General features: G+C 33.2%; 1 protein-coding gene across 2 annotated transcripts; it reads right to left on the bottom strand.

Moving 5' to 3' along the window:
• Window positions 1-5,212: 5,212 nt before the first annotated feature.
• LOC106719934 (RING finger and SPRY domain-containing protein 1-like) lies at window positions 5,213-16,135 on the bottom strand. 2 transcript variants are annotated; one of them, XM_014514422.2, is made up of 10 exons: window positions 16,021-16,135; window positions 12,675-12,811; window positions 12,226-12,397; window positions 11,974-12,147; window positions 11,415-11,622; window positions 10,670-10,917; window positions 10,350-10,573; window positions 6,338-6,491; window positions 5,766-5,881; window positions 5,213-5,461 (listed from the first exon to the last, which is right to left on the bottom strand). In XM_014514422.2, exons 2-10 carry the CDS (start codon window positions 12,782-12,784, stop codon window positions 5,386-5,388), a joined length of 1,482 nt encoding a protein of 493 aa, XP_014369908.2. In that variant the 5' UTR covers window positions 12,785-12,811; window positions 16,021-16,135; the 3' UTR covers window positions 5,213-5,385. The 2 variants fall into 2 exon arrangements, with proteins under 2 accessions (XP_014369908.2, XP_014369907.2); XM_014514421.2 differs by lacking the exon at window positions 16,021-16,135 and adding an exon at window positions 13,170-13,217.
• Between the last annotated feature and the right edge of the window lie 812 nt (window positions 16,136-16,947).

Below are 16,947 nucleotides of genomic sequence, written 5' to 3'. Positions count from 1 at the left end.
TTTTCCTCGTTAAGTGGTCTTCCTTAGTATAAATTTAGTATGAGTAATCTAAAGTGCCCTTAGCTCTTAAGGGGCTTTCCTAGTGACCAATGAAAGAGTATGACCGCGGCAGGAAAATGTTCATTAATCTTAAGTATTGCCACATATCCTATTAAGGCCACTTTCGTAATAAATTGAAAGAAAACCATTCCATGATGGGAACTTTCTTACAAATAATTGATTTGTTTAAGAATACTTTAATAATAAAATATATTTACATATTGGTTTTTTTGTTATAAGCATTCTCCGATGTACAAATAGATAATTTTGCTTGCTGCAAAGTGAGATTCGCAAAACTGTTATCAGCAAGCGATTCCTCTTTCTTTGTTAAAGTAATATTTTTTCTTTGGACATGCCTTATCACAACCGCTCTTGGAAGAGATGAGGTTAGCTTATTTGCCCATTGACATCGTGGTAACTTCTTTTCGTCAGGTATTTCAAGCTGTTGGCAAACAGATCGTATAGTGAAATAAAATTATAAAATTTCGTGAAAGAATCAACGTTAATTTGACACATTAAAAATAAATACAAATTGAGGTAAAATTTCGACCTATTGGCGACCACTTTTATATGTAAATACAATAAAATTTTGATGGGTTTCGTCTCACTCATGTTTAATACATGTTCCCATAAAAGTTTAATGCACTAGCAAATAAATCAGTAATCCACTGCTTAAAATTACAGCTAAACTCTCGCGCATTCCGGTGTAAGTACCAAATAGTGTCAGTTCAGAACCTTCAAGGGTCTTTCATCAGAGAACGATTATAATTGCCAGATCACTCGACCGATTATCAAATTCACCCTGTAAGGACATTGGACGGATCTACACACCACCGGTACATACACGGTCGGTCGGTACACTACCAGTGTACACCTGAATTCAGCCGTGATTTTAAGAAGTGTAAAAAATCGCAAAAGTTTTAAATAGAAGAATGAAAAAATACCTACCACTCTAGTGTTCTTAGCGCTCTTATATGCCACTAATGGCAAAGGTTTATAATCTACGTTATATTTCGGATTCCTATAATTTCCGAAATCGGTAATTGAATGAGTTCCCGCTAAAGACTTCTCAGGTTTAACGTTTTGTAGCAATGGAACTTGTGGGCTTTGATTGATATACATAGCTACAGGACTTCTTATATGTTCGAACAAGTTATATTTTGCTGGACTTTTACGTATGTTTATGTGATTGTTAATCGACTTATTGGAAGTTTTCAAAATAGAACATTGACTAGATAAATTAGGGGAAGTAAGTTTCACAGAATCTGTATCCTTTTCAATTTTCTCATCTCCGAAAATGATTTTTCGGGGTTTGTTATTCTCAATTTGAGCATCAATTTTTTCTCCGTGACTGTTGTTGATATCTTTTGTATTAATACTGTATCGTAATTCAAAATCTGCAACCATTTTATCTAAACCAAGATGACTCCCAAAGCAGGATATGGAATTATTTAATGCAGCTCTTGTTACGAGATCGGGCTCAGAAGAAGCTTCAATTATTTTTAAACTTTTGTCAGCATCGATGTCTTCAAATGTTGTACTGTTAATGAATTAAAATAGATAAAATATCGGGTACAACCTTCTCAGGGGTCTCTGATTGTCCTTACAAATAAAAAGAAAATTTCTTGGAAATCTGGACTGTTTAGAAACGTATCAGAGAAGAATATGGAATATACATAGGTTTACATATAAGAATAAGAATTCTACGAAATAATGCTTTACGTTTAGGCATTCGCTTTGTTCCTTCAATTATTCTTTCATCAACACTTAAAACAAGCGTCGATTTAACAATATACTTACTTTATACTACTACAACGTCTCCGTTTATTTACAACTTTTGTCCTTATTGTAATTTTATTGCAAAATATTTCATCATCGCTGTGCGATGTCATGTTTTTATATTGTTTTGAAGTTTATCTGTGTGGAACGCTGCTACTGACTGCTACGAATTCAAAATTTTATTCTTAATTTTAATCCTAAAGAGTACCAATGTAATCACTGAAATCTATTGTAATATAAATACGTAAATAATCTTCATACAAAATTAATTCGATACTTCATAGGTGTGAGTTGTCAAACTGTTTCTGATCATAAAATTTACAAAATACAGATGTACTAGCAGGCGCCCGGAACTGCGTCCGCGGAATTAAAAATAAACTTTAATAAGTAGCTTATGTTTTCTTCCAGACTAAGTTCAACATCTGTGCAAAATTTCATTAAGACCCTTTGTACAATTCCGGAGATACCTCCAAACAAACAAATATCCATCCATTTATCCATCTAAACATTCGCATTGATAACATTAGTAAGATAAGAAAGAGGCCGCTAGCGACTGCTTGGAAGCAGAATAATGAGAAGAAAGTAGCCTGAAATATGTCCGTACATCAGCTACGTTCCCGTCCAAGCTCCGTCAAATGTTCCGGAGATTACCCGAAACAACCGTGGCACAGACAAACATTTTAGAAAATGATTGTTCGTTAATAGCTACGCAAACAAGTCATGTGTACAAAATATATATTTTTTCAATATTCCACACAAACACTTGAATTTTATTAATTAACATGCATTGATAAGGTTTGACAGACAGACACAACACAAGCGACATCTAATGTGAGTGATGAGCGTGAGTAATGTTATTACAGGACACCTTAGCAGGACACAAATCCAACCTTATAGATTAAGGTAGCAAAGTACAGATGGCGCTTAGCTTTAAAGAACTAATGTGCGACATATTGTTAATACAAATTATACAAAATTGTGATGCGTGCGACACAGATGGCGTTGAACTCAAGCTTCGAGATGAAAGAAGAAAGATTTTCTTGTTTTAAAACGTATGTATTATATACAACTTAATATGAGAAAGACTTCGAATCGATTTTCTTTCACCAGTGAGCCTAACACAAATGCTTGTGACAATTGCATTTGAATTATCGTTAATTATGTCAAAACTATCTATCTCTCGCGACTGCAACAGCGCGCATTTATAAAAAAATTTATAAAGTAACCTATTCTTCATGATTAGGGTTACCAGGTCGCCAAACCTACTAGCCGGACAGAGCAGCCAGTTTGGCCGGACATTTGGGTAGAAAGGGGACACTCGTATATTACTTAGGATCTTGTCTCAGTATTAATAGGTACACTCTCGTTTGGGAAATTGAAAAAGCCTCACAAAAGCCGAAAAACCGTTTATTTTTTCCGGACACGCAATCAAAAGCCTACCTATGTTCAGCTTTATCCGGATGCCTGGCAACGCTATTCATGACTATGTTGTGCATCTGTGCCAAATTTCATCAAGATCCGTTGAGCCGTTACGGAGATACCTTTTAGTAAACATCCATAGATCCATCCATCTAAACTTTCGTAAGACTAGTATGAAATTTTTGGTGTACTTTACGCAACTATGAGTGGAAAGACTTTCTATGATCGAGTTACATTACACGACGAGACATGAAGAACAACTATAGCGCGACAAACTTATAACTTGACCATAAAACAACTTTGAAATTTTGTAATGAAATAAAACGCTATCTTCTTAAATTTATTTATTCAAAACAAACATAATTTTACATGTTTCAATACAGATTCTTTTGATAAATAAATAAATTACAAACGTAAATAACAAATATAACTTATAAATAACAGACGGAAATGGAACGCAGTTTTATTATTTGGTATTTGATTCAAGATATTAACACCAATACATACTTATCGTACTATCTTAAGTTATTTTTAAGAGGCATATATCAGCCAATAAAACATTCAAGAACAACTACAAGATTAAACACATCGAATTACAATGTTCTACACTTAATTCTAGTCCTTCTTCCATTTCTATTATTTTTTAATAATAAGATGTGATGGAAAGGGAAGTTAGAATCGAGAGGAAAGACGATAAATATGAAATGTCTTTTTCCTGTTCTCTCCTCTATCTCATAACGGTAGGCAAATGAGTTTGCAGCTTATTTTATAGTTGCAGATGTTAAATAATGGTCACCAAGTGCACCAACAATCCACTTAGACGACCAAATCGCTCCTTGCCACCGTTCCTCATCAAAATTCTTATAACCTAAACATTCAGTCTTAAGAATAAAATTGAGATCGTACACAAAGGAGTTAAAATTTCTGGGAAATCTTAAATCTTGAATTTGCAAATTAAAGGGTTTTTCTAAAAAAAATTGTACGCAATTGAACTTATAACGAAGCTACATTGTACAAAAAAGTATCATAAATATTAAAAAATATATTTAAAAAAAAACGATTTAACATTGTAAATATGCAAAAAAAAATTGCGAAAATTTATAAATAAAGTTTTTTAAATGCACTTATAGTACATGACTAGGATAACATATCACATGATTGTAAAGAGATCACATTAAACGAGAATTTCCACTGCCGAAAAACATGTAAAAATACATATTGTTTTTGTGCTGTCTTTGTTTTTTTTTTTCAAAGAGATTGAGCGAGACAATATGTGTTTTTCGGCATTGGATAGGTTTTGGCAGGAGTCAAATTGGTTTCAAGTAATAGAAAGGTGAAAGGGGAGGGAACCTCTGACAATTGAAAAAAAATCAAGTAGGTACAGCCATTTAGATAAGTATCGGCTACTGGAAAAGTTAACTGGAATTCACTGGAATGTACTATTATTCACGGAACTACACTTAATTCTAAAACTTAAGTATGTATTTCAATTGGCAAATGCACATTTAGATGTAACTACTAAAGCTAAAAACACATAAAGCATTGTTTAATATATTTTTAACGATGACTGTACCTAATTTTTGACATCAACATCTACTCTACATATGTACTACTAATAAATGTTATATAATATTATAGACGAATAATTAATTTTTATTAAATTAATATAAATCCTGAGATTAACTACAGGGAGAAAAACTACCTTTTGTTCACTTAGGTTGAGCAAAAGTGACTGTAACACTAAATATGCCGCAGATATTAAAAAAAAATTCTTTACTTTATATACGAATTAACTTTAAACTGTAGCTGTAGCGACGATTTCTTACAAATTACACTCAAAAAATAAAAAAATAACAATTTTTTTATTTAAAGCATAAAATGACTTTTTTTAGAGCTTTAGATGCATTTCTACTTCGGTGCTCTTTTTTAAATTCCGGTACAGTCAAAAAGGAATATTTTCTAAAAAAAAATCGCCCGAATATATATAAAAACTTCGATAAACAACAGACTAACACTTCGCGCTGGCGTTACCTACTTAGACTTTTAAGTTTTTCTCCCCATTCACATAAAATCGTAGAAAAGTTAATATCAATTATATTTGATACAATAAAAAAAACACATAGAATATACGGAAAAATGAGATACATCTTAGATGCGACTAGTTATTATGATACGACAAATAGGACAAACCCGGAATCTGGATGCGCACGCACGACAAAATGTGCTGAAATTAATGAAAAAAATATATATAATTAACAAGCTTTTACCCGCGACTCCGTCCGCGCAGAATAAAAAATAGAAAACGGGGTAAAAACTATCCTATGTCCGTTTCCTGGTTCTAAGATTCAGCCGTTCTTGAGTTATAAATAGTGTAACTAACACGACTTTCTTTTATATATATAGATTTGAATAATACAGTTTTTATAGTGATATTATGACAAGGGGAAGTTCACATTATTATTGAAAAAGGGACCAATACTTGGATACTTTGTATTAGTTAATTTGCTGGAGTATTTTGATATACTTACTCGTGGCCACACGGAAGCAGTTTTGCGTTAACGGGATTATCGTAGCATATTTTGCAGGCGTTGTTGTTCTCGTTAAAGACAGAATTCTCCATTTGGAATAAGTTCCTGGGTTTCACCTGCAAGAAATCAAACACTCATAATACATGGCTCAAAGTCAACAGTTAAAAATTCAGGCATCTATTTAAGTTTTATCCAAAATGAAGTTTTAGATGGATTAAAATGGCCTGAACTGTTTCGAGAAAAGGATAGTGCCTAAATATATAAGGTGTATGGGGATAAAGTGTACAAATATGGCGATTTGACTAAACTTACCTCAATCCTAAATTGCGTAATTTAGGCGTTAAAGACCTTCAAAGTTTATCAATTATTTTACAAAAGAAAAGGCTTGATTTAACTCGTATTGAAATTATAGGTTTTGGTTGTTAAAACTACAACTTTTTGTGTAAAATCATAAAAATGTACTTTTGCACAAAATAATGTTTTTTGAATTTTTAGGAGCCTAATTTCAAAGACAATACGATCCTGGTGTGAGGATTGGCGGATTATGTTGTCGGAGGATAAATCATAATTACCATCTTTTGTTCAGGGGTGAGTTGACCGACTTCATTGAAAGTCGAGTATGGACCTTCTTCAGGCACACGGTAGACAAATGGTTCGGAACCGAAATTGAATCGGCACTGTACGTACGGTGCCATGGTTACGGCAGGGTAAAATCTTTTGGTGCGCCTGTAACAGTAATAAGATGATAGAGATGTGATGATACTGTTATATTAAATTACTAGCTGTGCCCGCGACTTCGTCCGCGTGAAATACTATTTTGGGTAGCATTTTTTTTGAGCTAATTATTTTATTTAACCAACGTGCTATGCTTTGATGTATGTAGAAGAACATAGAAAGAGGTGTGCCCGGACCGCGCCACATGTAGGTCCTGAGTCTCTGCCTACCCCTCTGGGTTACGGGTCGAGAATTATGTTGTTGTTGTTTTTTTTACTTAAACTTATAAAAAATGCCAAAAAATATTAAACTTACAAAATATTCACATAAACATCTTCCCATACAAACTTTCATTCCCTATTCCGATTTGTTACATTGCAACCTTGAGGGTAAAACTTTTACAAATTTCAAATGTCATATTTATTTATATCAAATCAGCAGCCTAAAAAATAAGTTTAAAGCTTCTAACTGTAAAAATGACGATACTTCCATACAAATTTCCACCCACACTTTCAGCCTCTTATAACCCTTTTTTCGCGTTAAAAAGTAGGATTTGTCCTTCCTCAGGCTCTAGACTAAATATTAGTAAGGGTAACATCAAAACATGTTAAGCAAAACATTCACCAAAACCTTACATATTGCCTAACAAAATTTCATCCCCTATTGTTATTTAGCACTCTTGGGGGCAAAATTTTTACAAAAATTTAATTTCCTATTTATTTATATAGAATTAGCCTTGAAAATAAGTTTCAAGCTTCCAACTGTAAAAATGACGATAATTCCATACAAACTTTCACCCCCACGTTCAACCCCTTGCAAACCCTTTTTCGCGTTAAAATGTGCCCTATGTCCTTCCTCAGGCTCTAGACTAAATATTGGTAAGGGTAATAGCAAAACATATTAAAGAAAACATTCAACAAAACCTTACATATTGCCAAATAAAATTTCATCCCCTATTGTTATTTAGCACCCTTGGGGGTAAAATTTTACAAAAATTTAATTTCATATTTATCTTTATCAAATTACCAGCCTTGAAAATAAGTTTCAACCTTCTACCTGTAAAAATGACGATAATTCCATACAAACTTTCACCCCCACTTTCAACCCCTTCAAACCCCCTTTTCGCGTTAAAATGTAGACTACATCTTTCCTCAGGCTCTAGACTAAATATTGGTAAGGGTTACAGCAAAGCATATTAAACAAAACATTCACCAAAACCGAATATGTTGCCAAACAAAATTTCATCCCCTATTGTTATTTAGCACCCTTGGGGGTAAAATTTTTCCAAAAATTTAATTTCATATTTATCTTTATCAAATTAGCCTTGAAAATAAGTTTCAATCTTCTACCTGTAAAAATGACGATAATTCCATACAAACTTTCACGCCCACTTTCAACCCCTTACAACCCCTTTTTCGCGTTAAAACGTAGCCTATGTCCATCCTCAGGCTCTAGACTATCTGTGTACAAAATTTCATTTAAATCGGTTCAGTAGTTTTTGCGTGAAAGCGAGACAGACAGACAGACAGACAGAGTTACTTTCGCATTTATAATATTAGTAAGGATTAGCAACCTCAAAAATAAGTTTCAAGCTTCTAACTGTAAAAATGACGATACTTTCATACAAATTTCCACCCTAACTTTCAACCTCTTACAAACCCTTTTTCGCGTTGTAAAGTAGTCTTTATCCTTTCTCGGGCTCTAAACTAAATATTTGTAACGGTAACAGCAAAACATATTGAACAAAACATTCAACAAAATCTAAAATATTCCCAAACAAAATTTCATCCCTAATTGTTATTTAGCACCCTTAAGAGTAAACTTTTTTCAAATATTGAATATTAATTTCTTTATATCAAATTAGCAGCCTCAAAAATAAGTTTCAAGCTTCTAACTGTAAAAAAAGACGATACTTCCATACAATTTTCCACCCCCTCTTTCAACCCCTTACAACCCCCTTTTCGCGTTAAAATGTAGCCTACGTCTTTCCTCAGGCTCTAGACTTTTTGGCAAGGATAACAGCAAAACATATTGAACAAAACATTCACCAAAACCGAGCATATTGCCAATCAAAATTTCATCCCCTATTGTTATTTAGCACCCTTGGGGGTAAATTTTTTACAAAAATTTAATTTCATATTTATTTATATAGAATTAGCAACCTCAAAAATAAGTTTCAAGCTTCCAACTGTAAAAATGACGATAATTCCATACAAACTTTCACCCCCACGTTCAACCCCTTGCAAACCCTTTTTCGCGTTAAAATGTGCCCTATGTCCTTCCTCAGGCTCTAGACTAAATATTGGTAAGGGTAATAGCAAAACATATTAAAGAAAACATTCAACAAAACCTCACATATTGCCAAATAAAATTTCATCCCCTATTGTTATTTAGCACCCTTGGGGGTAAAATTTTACAAAAATTTAATTTCATATTTATCTTTATCAAATTACCAGCCTTGAAAATAAGTTTCAACCTTCTACCTGTAAAAATGACGATAATTCCATACAAACTTTCACCCCCACTTTCAACCCCTTCAAACCCCCTTTTCGCGTTAAAATGTAGACTACGTCTTTCCTCAGGCTCTAGACTAAATATTGGTAAGGGTTACAGCAAAGCATATTAAACAAAACATTCACCAAAACCGAATATGTTGCCAAACAAAATTTCATCCCCTATTGTTATTTAGCACCCTTGGGGGTAAAAATTTTCCAAAAATTTAATTTCATATTTATCTTTATCAAATTAGCCTTGAAAATAAGTTTCAATCTTCTACCTGTAAAAATGACGATAATTCCATACAAACTTTCACCCCCACTTTCAACCCCTTACAACCCCTTTTTCGCGTTAAAACGTAGCCTATGTCCATCCTCAGGCTCTAGACTATCTGTGTACAAAACTTCATTTAAATCGGTTCAGTAGTTTTTGCGTGAAAGCGAGACAGACAGACAGAGTTACTTTCGCATTTATAATATTAGTAAGGATTAGCAACCTCAAAAATAAGTTTCAAGCTTCCAACTGTAAAAATGACGATAATTCCATACAAACTTTCACCCCCACGTTCAACCCCTTGCAAACCCTTTTTCGCGTTAAAATGTGCCCTATGTCCTTCCTCAGGCTCTAGACTAAATATTGGTAAGGGTAATAGCAAAACATATTAAAGAAAACATTCAACAAAACCTCACATATTGCCAAATAAAATTTCATCCCCTATTGTTATTTAGCACCCTTGGGGGTAAAATTTTACAAAAATTTAATTTCATATTTATCTTTATCAAATTACCAGCCTTGAAAATAAGTTTCAACCTTCTACCTGTAAAAATGACGATAATTCCATACAAACTTTCACCCCCACTTTCAACCCCTTCAAACCCCCTTTTCGCGTTAAAATGTAGACTACGTCTTTCCTCAGGCTCTAGACTAAATATTGGTAAGGGTTACAGCAAAGCATATTAAACAAAACATTCACCAAAACCGAATATGTTGCCAAACAAAATTTCATCCCCTATTGTTATTTAGCACCCTTGGGGGTAAAAATTTTCCAAAAATTTAATTTCATATTTATCTTTATCAAATTAGCCTTGAAAATAAGTTTCAATCTTCTACCTGTAAAAATGACGATAATTCCATACAAACTTTCACCCCCACTTTCAACCCCTTACAACCCCTTTTTCGCGTTAAAACGTAGCCTATGTCCATCCTCAGGCTCTAGACTATCTGTGTACAAAACTTCATTTAAATCGGTTCAGTAGTTTTTGCGTGAAAGCGAGACAGACAGACAGAGTTACTTTCGCATTTATAATATTAGTAAGGATTAGCATCATACAAATTTGTTAATTCAAATCAAACAAAATATGAGAAAATACTCACCGAGGGTTATCAAAAAATTCAGGCATATTTATCGTTACGATTGACCTGTTTTGTACCAAGTGAATCTTTCTCCTGATGGTATTTACGTGGAAACCGAATACATAGCCAGGACGCCAAAACTGTATTCCGAACATATAGCGAGAAGCGCCCTCGCTCCAAAGACACCTTGTGCTGCCGTCGTAACCAATAGAATTTTCATCACTTCCAATGGCATAAGTATCCGTCTGTATATAAAAAAAAAACCGTCGTAAAAATTGATTAAGCCGATCTCAATAAGATTGCATTTTTATTCCCTACTTGTATTAGAAGGAAAATAATACCATTTTAGATTCCGACGTAGCAAGGCCTATGCGCATCGGACCGCCTGTTATCAAGCGAACTTCGAAATAAAAAGACCCACGGGTCACTTCGCACGTCGCGCGCAATGTTCCAAAGTCACTGGTGTCACAACGGACCTCCAGTCCGTCGGGAGAGATTTTCATAAACCTTTGGGTATTTTGGTTGAAAATCACATTTATGCGACTCATATCAACAGATAGGTAAGAAGGTTGCCGCCCCGGTACTGTAACTAGAAATAGATGAACTATTTAAAATATCTTGAAGTCAATTCTTGCTTTTAATACCTAGTAATATTATATTACAATAGTACAATATTTAGTTAGTGTTTTGAATTGGATTTTACCACTATTAGTATATTGAAGAGGTAGCAAAACATGGCAGCGCTTGTATTATAGAGGCGGCCATCTTGGATTTATTAGTATTGTAGTTTTCCGATTAAGCCCTTTTATTTCATACTCAAATTGTTAATAGTATGTTATCGGACATTTTGTAGTGGTAATTTTAGGCCCCTTTCATTTGATACCTCAATAGGAGATGGAGGAGTTTGTTATGCCAATTGAATAAGAAGATTATTATTTCATAAGTAATTATAAGGAATTTATATAACTCGAATTAGAATAAAGTCCCTAACAATATATACTTCAACTTAATTTACACTAGCATACAAACCACTAGTACTAGGTATAGGGATATGCAATACTCCGACAACAACATAAAAGCACTTACAAGTATTATCCAAAGCCCATCTGGCACAAAATCCGATTTGGCGCCAAACACAATCATCGGAATTATCGTACTCCAACAGATCGAGTAAAGGGTTTCTGCCTAGTTGTGCAAGTTTTTGTTCGATTTTAATTTTGTTTTCGCTTGTAACAGCGAACTTTTCCAGTGTAAGGAAAGCCATCAATAATTGCCGCGATCTGTGCCGCAGTACCTATAAAAAAAAGAAAAGTCGCCTAAAAATATGATCGACGGAAATTCCGTTTGTTCCTTTCATATTTACTTAGCTTTTCACGTTGGCCTGTTTTTTTTTTTTTTTTTTTTTAAAAGCTATATACAATAGATAATTGTATATCGATCAAACTATCATGTAGGAAACATATTTACTTTAGCACATTTTACATAACTAACATTGAATACTTGCCTTCTGATATATATAATGTTGAAGATTTTTCGAGAAGTTATACGCCTTATTGATCTTGTACGGTTTAAATTTTAAACATTCACCAACAATATCCTTTCTTTTTAAATTCTTATTTTGGTAATAAATACATTTAAAACTTACAAAAAACTGGAAAAGATAGTTGCAAACATTTCTCGTGAATATTCGCGTACTTGGCCCCCCTGCCAACTTGTTGGCTAGGCAAGAAAGCACCACACAAATGTTCCTCTCCGCTTGGCGATTGTAGCGCGGATTGGCCGCGCGCGCAGACGATAGCTGGAATTTCTCGCGAAACAGCTAAACAATCATATTATTAAAAGTAATTTTAATATTAAAGTGCAAAAATACATTTCAATAGATATAACATTTACTTACCCTGTTGACAGTTTCTACAGTAGGGCATGGCATGTCCGTAATTATATCATTGATGACATTTATAGCGTAGTGGGGGACTTTTCGTACAGCGCATTTTATCACATGCAACCAGTACTCTTCAGTTTGCGAAATTGACGAGAGTACGGATACCACTAGCGGAGGACCGGTTGGCCTAAAATAAATGAACTTACTTTATTACAAGAAAAACAAAAATCCAACATTGTAATAGTATTGACTGAATGTTTACTAATAAAAACTTGATACAAAAATAGATAATACATCTTCCATTGCCAAAACTCTGTTTTTGAATAAGATTGCTTCTAATAGTACTTGAGGCAAGTCAAAATAACACATTGTTAACAATAATAATACTCTTTGCCTTCAAATATGGGGTTATTACTAACTGCCACACATGGCTGTTCTATGTAGGAATTAGTGAAAGCCCTTACTCAGTTGAGAAGTCGCTAATACTATCCGACTGCAAAATCAGGAGGTCGATGATGCCCTCCAGTATTTCTCCTTGAAATTGATTTAAAAATTCCTCTTCCTCCACGTTCATCTTTGGCACTAACGCAGTGTTATTCAACTGTAAGAAATCGTTTTATGTAGGACGTGAAGTGTTTAGCAACACCGTAAGCATTCTGATCGCCTGAAGCATCTAGAAACTGAATCATCTTTCGACTATATTCTTGCTTAATGTTTCTTTATTACCTTGAAACATCAGAATTTTATTGTTTCACTACCAATATAAGTTGGGCAGAAGAAAATGGTATAGCAAATCTTAGATATCGCAAATCTTCTAAAGTGACAACATGTCAAGTCTAAATAATAAAAACGATTCCTATTGAAAAATATTTAAAAAAAAATTCCTTTTTGTGAATTTATTTCAATTTTATTTCGATTTTATCGCAGTATTCTACTAGTTAAGCCCTTTGATTCCATACCCATGTTGTAATGTTTGTATAAAAATAGTCAACTGTCATTTTGTAGTAGCGGCCATCTTAGATTTGCAATGACATCGATAAAAAATTCCGTTGTCATCGGAACAAAATGTATGTTCCAAATTACAAATAAATATATCAACTGGAAGGGGAGTTATTTAGAAAGAAAGAAAAAAAAACATTTATTAAACTTAAGTTATAAAATAAATACATACAATGTTTACAATCCAACATTATTATTTACAAATTAAGGAAACATCCATCATCAGCATCAGCTCACTATACGTCCTCACTGTGGGGCTCGTAGACTAACCTAAGTTAGGACTGTAAGTAAACGTAGGAACCTCATATTCCTTACACGGCGGCCATAACAATATTTTATTTTGTCAGTTATTTGATCATTATGAGATAGTAACGTCATTTTGAAAAATATCATTCAATATGATATTATAATATATATATCAGACAAAATGAGGATTTCCACCCACTTTACGTCTATCTGCTGTGTGCCTGTAGTTGTGGTATTTCACCAGGAGAACAGAGCTTTTAACTATTATTTGTTAAATTTTCTGTCTTTAAAAAATTTGATAATCATTTGTTAAAAAACTAAAACAAGAATGAAAAAAAAAGCAAAAAACACAATATTTCATGATTTTTTTTTTTATCAAATTCTCCTTTTTCAAATAACCATTAATTTATTTGTAACTAGCTGTAGCCCGCGACACTGCCCGCGCGGCATTAAAAAAAATTAGTAGCCTTTGTGTTCTGCAATGCTATGTTCTACATCTATGCCAAGATCCGTTGAACCATTCATGAGATACTAATAAAACTTGCTTTAAAATTAATAATATCGAATTTAATATTTTTACATTAAAACATCTGGCTTTAGCAGCAAAATGTAAAAGTTATCATCATGAACCTTATTATTTTGGGACACAAAAGAAATATCTGGTTCTAAGCATATGGCACTACGATATAGGTCTTCCTTTAAATAAATCATTTAGAATTTGTTACTAATTTAAACATCTTGATACTAGCAGCAAAATGTGAAAGGTACTAGCATGAATCTTATTATTTTGGGACACAAAAGAAATATCTGGTTCTAAGCATATGGTACTCCGATATAGGTCTTCCTTTAAATAAATCATATAGAATTTGTTACTAATTTAAACGTCTTGATACTAGCAGCAAGATGTGAATGGTACAAGCATGAATCTTATTATTTTGGGACACAAAAGAAATATCTGGTTCTAAGCATATGGTACTCCGATATAGGTCTTCATTTAGAATAAATCATATAGAATTTGTTACTAATTTAAACGTCTTGATACTAGCAGCAAAATGTGAATGGTACTAGCATGAATCTTATTATATTGGGACACAAAAGAAATATCTGGTTCTAAGCATATGGTACTCCGATAGGTCTTCATTTAGAATAAATCATATAGAATTTGTTACTAATTTAAACGTCTTGATACTAGCAGCAAAATGTGAATGGTACTAGCATGAATCTTATTATATTGGGACACAAAAGAAATATCTGGTTCTAAGCATATGGTACTCCGATATAGGTCTTCCTTTAAAATAAATCATATAGAATTTGTTACTAATTTAAATGTCTTGATACTAGCAGCAAAATGTGAATGGTACTAGCATGAATCTTATTATATTGGGGCACAAAAGAGATATCTGGTTCTAAGCATATGGTACTCCGATATAGGTCTTTCTTTAAATAAATCATTTAGAATTTGTTACTAATTTAAACGTCTTGATACTAGCAGCAAGATGTGAATGGTACAAGCATGAATCTTATTATTTTGGGACACAAAAGAAATATCTGGTTCTAAGCATATGGTACTCCGATATAGGTCTTCCTTTAAATAAATCATATAGAATTTGTTATTAATTTAAACGTCTTGATACTAGCAGCAAAATGTGAAAGGTACAAGCATGAATCTTATTATTTTGGGACACAAAAGAAATATCTGGTTCTAAGCATATGGTACTCCGATATAGGTCTTCCTTTAAAATAAATCATATAGAATTTGTTACTAATTTAAACGTCTTGATACTAGCAGCAAAATGTGAATGGTACTAGCATGAATCTTATTATTTTTGGGCACAAAAGAAATATCTGGTTCTAAGCATATGGCACTCCGATATAGGTCTTCCTTTAAAATAAATCATATAGAATTTGTTACTAATTTAAACGTCTTGATACTAGCAGCAAAATGTGAATGGTACTAGCATGAATCTTATTATTTTGGGACACAAAAGAAATATCTGGTTCTAAGCATATGGCACTCCGATATAGGTCTTCCTTTAAAATAAATCATATAGAATTTGTTACTAATTTAAACGTCTTGATACTAGCAGCAAAATGTGAATGGTACTAGCATGAATCTTATTATTTTGGGACACAAAAGAAATATCTGGTTCTAAGCATATGGTACTCCGATATAGGTCTTCCTTTAAAATAAATCATATAGAATTTGTTACTAATTTAAACGTCTTGATACTAGCAGCAAAATGTGAATGGTACTAGCATGAATCTTATTATATTGGGACACAAAAGAAATATCTGGTTCTAAGCATATGGTGCTCCAAAATAAGTTTTTCTTTGAAATAAATCATATAGAATTTGTTATTAATTTAAAAGCCTTGGTATTAGCAGCAAAATGTAAATGATATTAGCAAGAATCATTTTATATCTTAGAACGTAAAAAATCTGTTTTTAGATATCAGCACTTTTGCGAGGGCTAATTGCTAATATTCCAGGATTGCTTCCCATTTTTTAATATTTTTACTTCAAATGACCTTTAATAAAATTGTTGCGATATTGAAAAAATCTTACCTTAGAGATATTTTTGAGCAACAAACTGCAACAGGCAGGTCTTGAAAACTACGTATTTGAAATGGTATCGATCGACCCCGCAGATTTCTTACCCCTTCCCCCTTGTGTCCAACCCCTGTCCACCTACACCTACTGTATTTGATTGATTTTCAGAGTCAGTATGCCCAGAAATCAACGTTATGTTATAATTGTAGTTTAAATTCAAGCGAATAGTTTTTTCCAATAAAATACAATTTTAAAAGAGCTCTTAAATGTTGACATAATTACAGGTAATTTATTACGGATCTTAGACATACACCAAATTTTGTTTCAAATTTAGCATTTACGGCAACCGGAACCGGTAAAGGTGTCATTGACTATAGAATATAGAACGGGAACACTAGTCAAGGAGGCTCCCGACATTCTACAAAAAAAATCTGCCGATTTTTGCTGGATATAAAGGAAAAGGAGACAATTACGCATATGTATATCATAAACGAAGATAGCACCATGAAATTTTATGTTCATATGGGTTTGTCATTTTTACCTCAAGTCACAAAAGTGGCAGATTTTATTCACTGCAACGGACGGTCTTTACCTAGTCCGTTTCCGTCCCTATAAAAATAAACATTATTTTTTTCCCCTATAGATCTTTATTTCTTCTCACTGAACTAACTAAAGAGCATTTAAACTAACTGCGATAGCAGCGCCTCTTTTACTAGCCGAGATAAGCTTCTCACTGTATACGACAAGGATCTTGTGACAATATTTTATTCTATTTATTAGCAGGGCTATTACAAGTTATCAAGTTATCAAGGAACAAAACTTTCGTAATTTCTTCCAAAAGCCGTCCATGTTGCAACTCCAAGCAATTGATTTGCAAATAATGACATTTGTTGTGTATAAATGCCTTAATTTTTAAAGTGATACATCCAAACACATTAGTTA

The sequence above is a fragment of the Papilio machaon genome, chromosome Z (assembly GCF_912999745.1).
Source record: "Papilio machaon chromosome Z, ilPapMach1.1, whole genome shotgun sequence".
Lineage (NCBI taxonomy): Eukaryota > Metazoa > Arthropoda > Insecta > Lepidoptera > Papilionidae > Papilio > Papilio machaon.
This window is presented reverse-complemented; position numbering and strand designations above follow the sequence as displayed.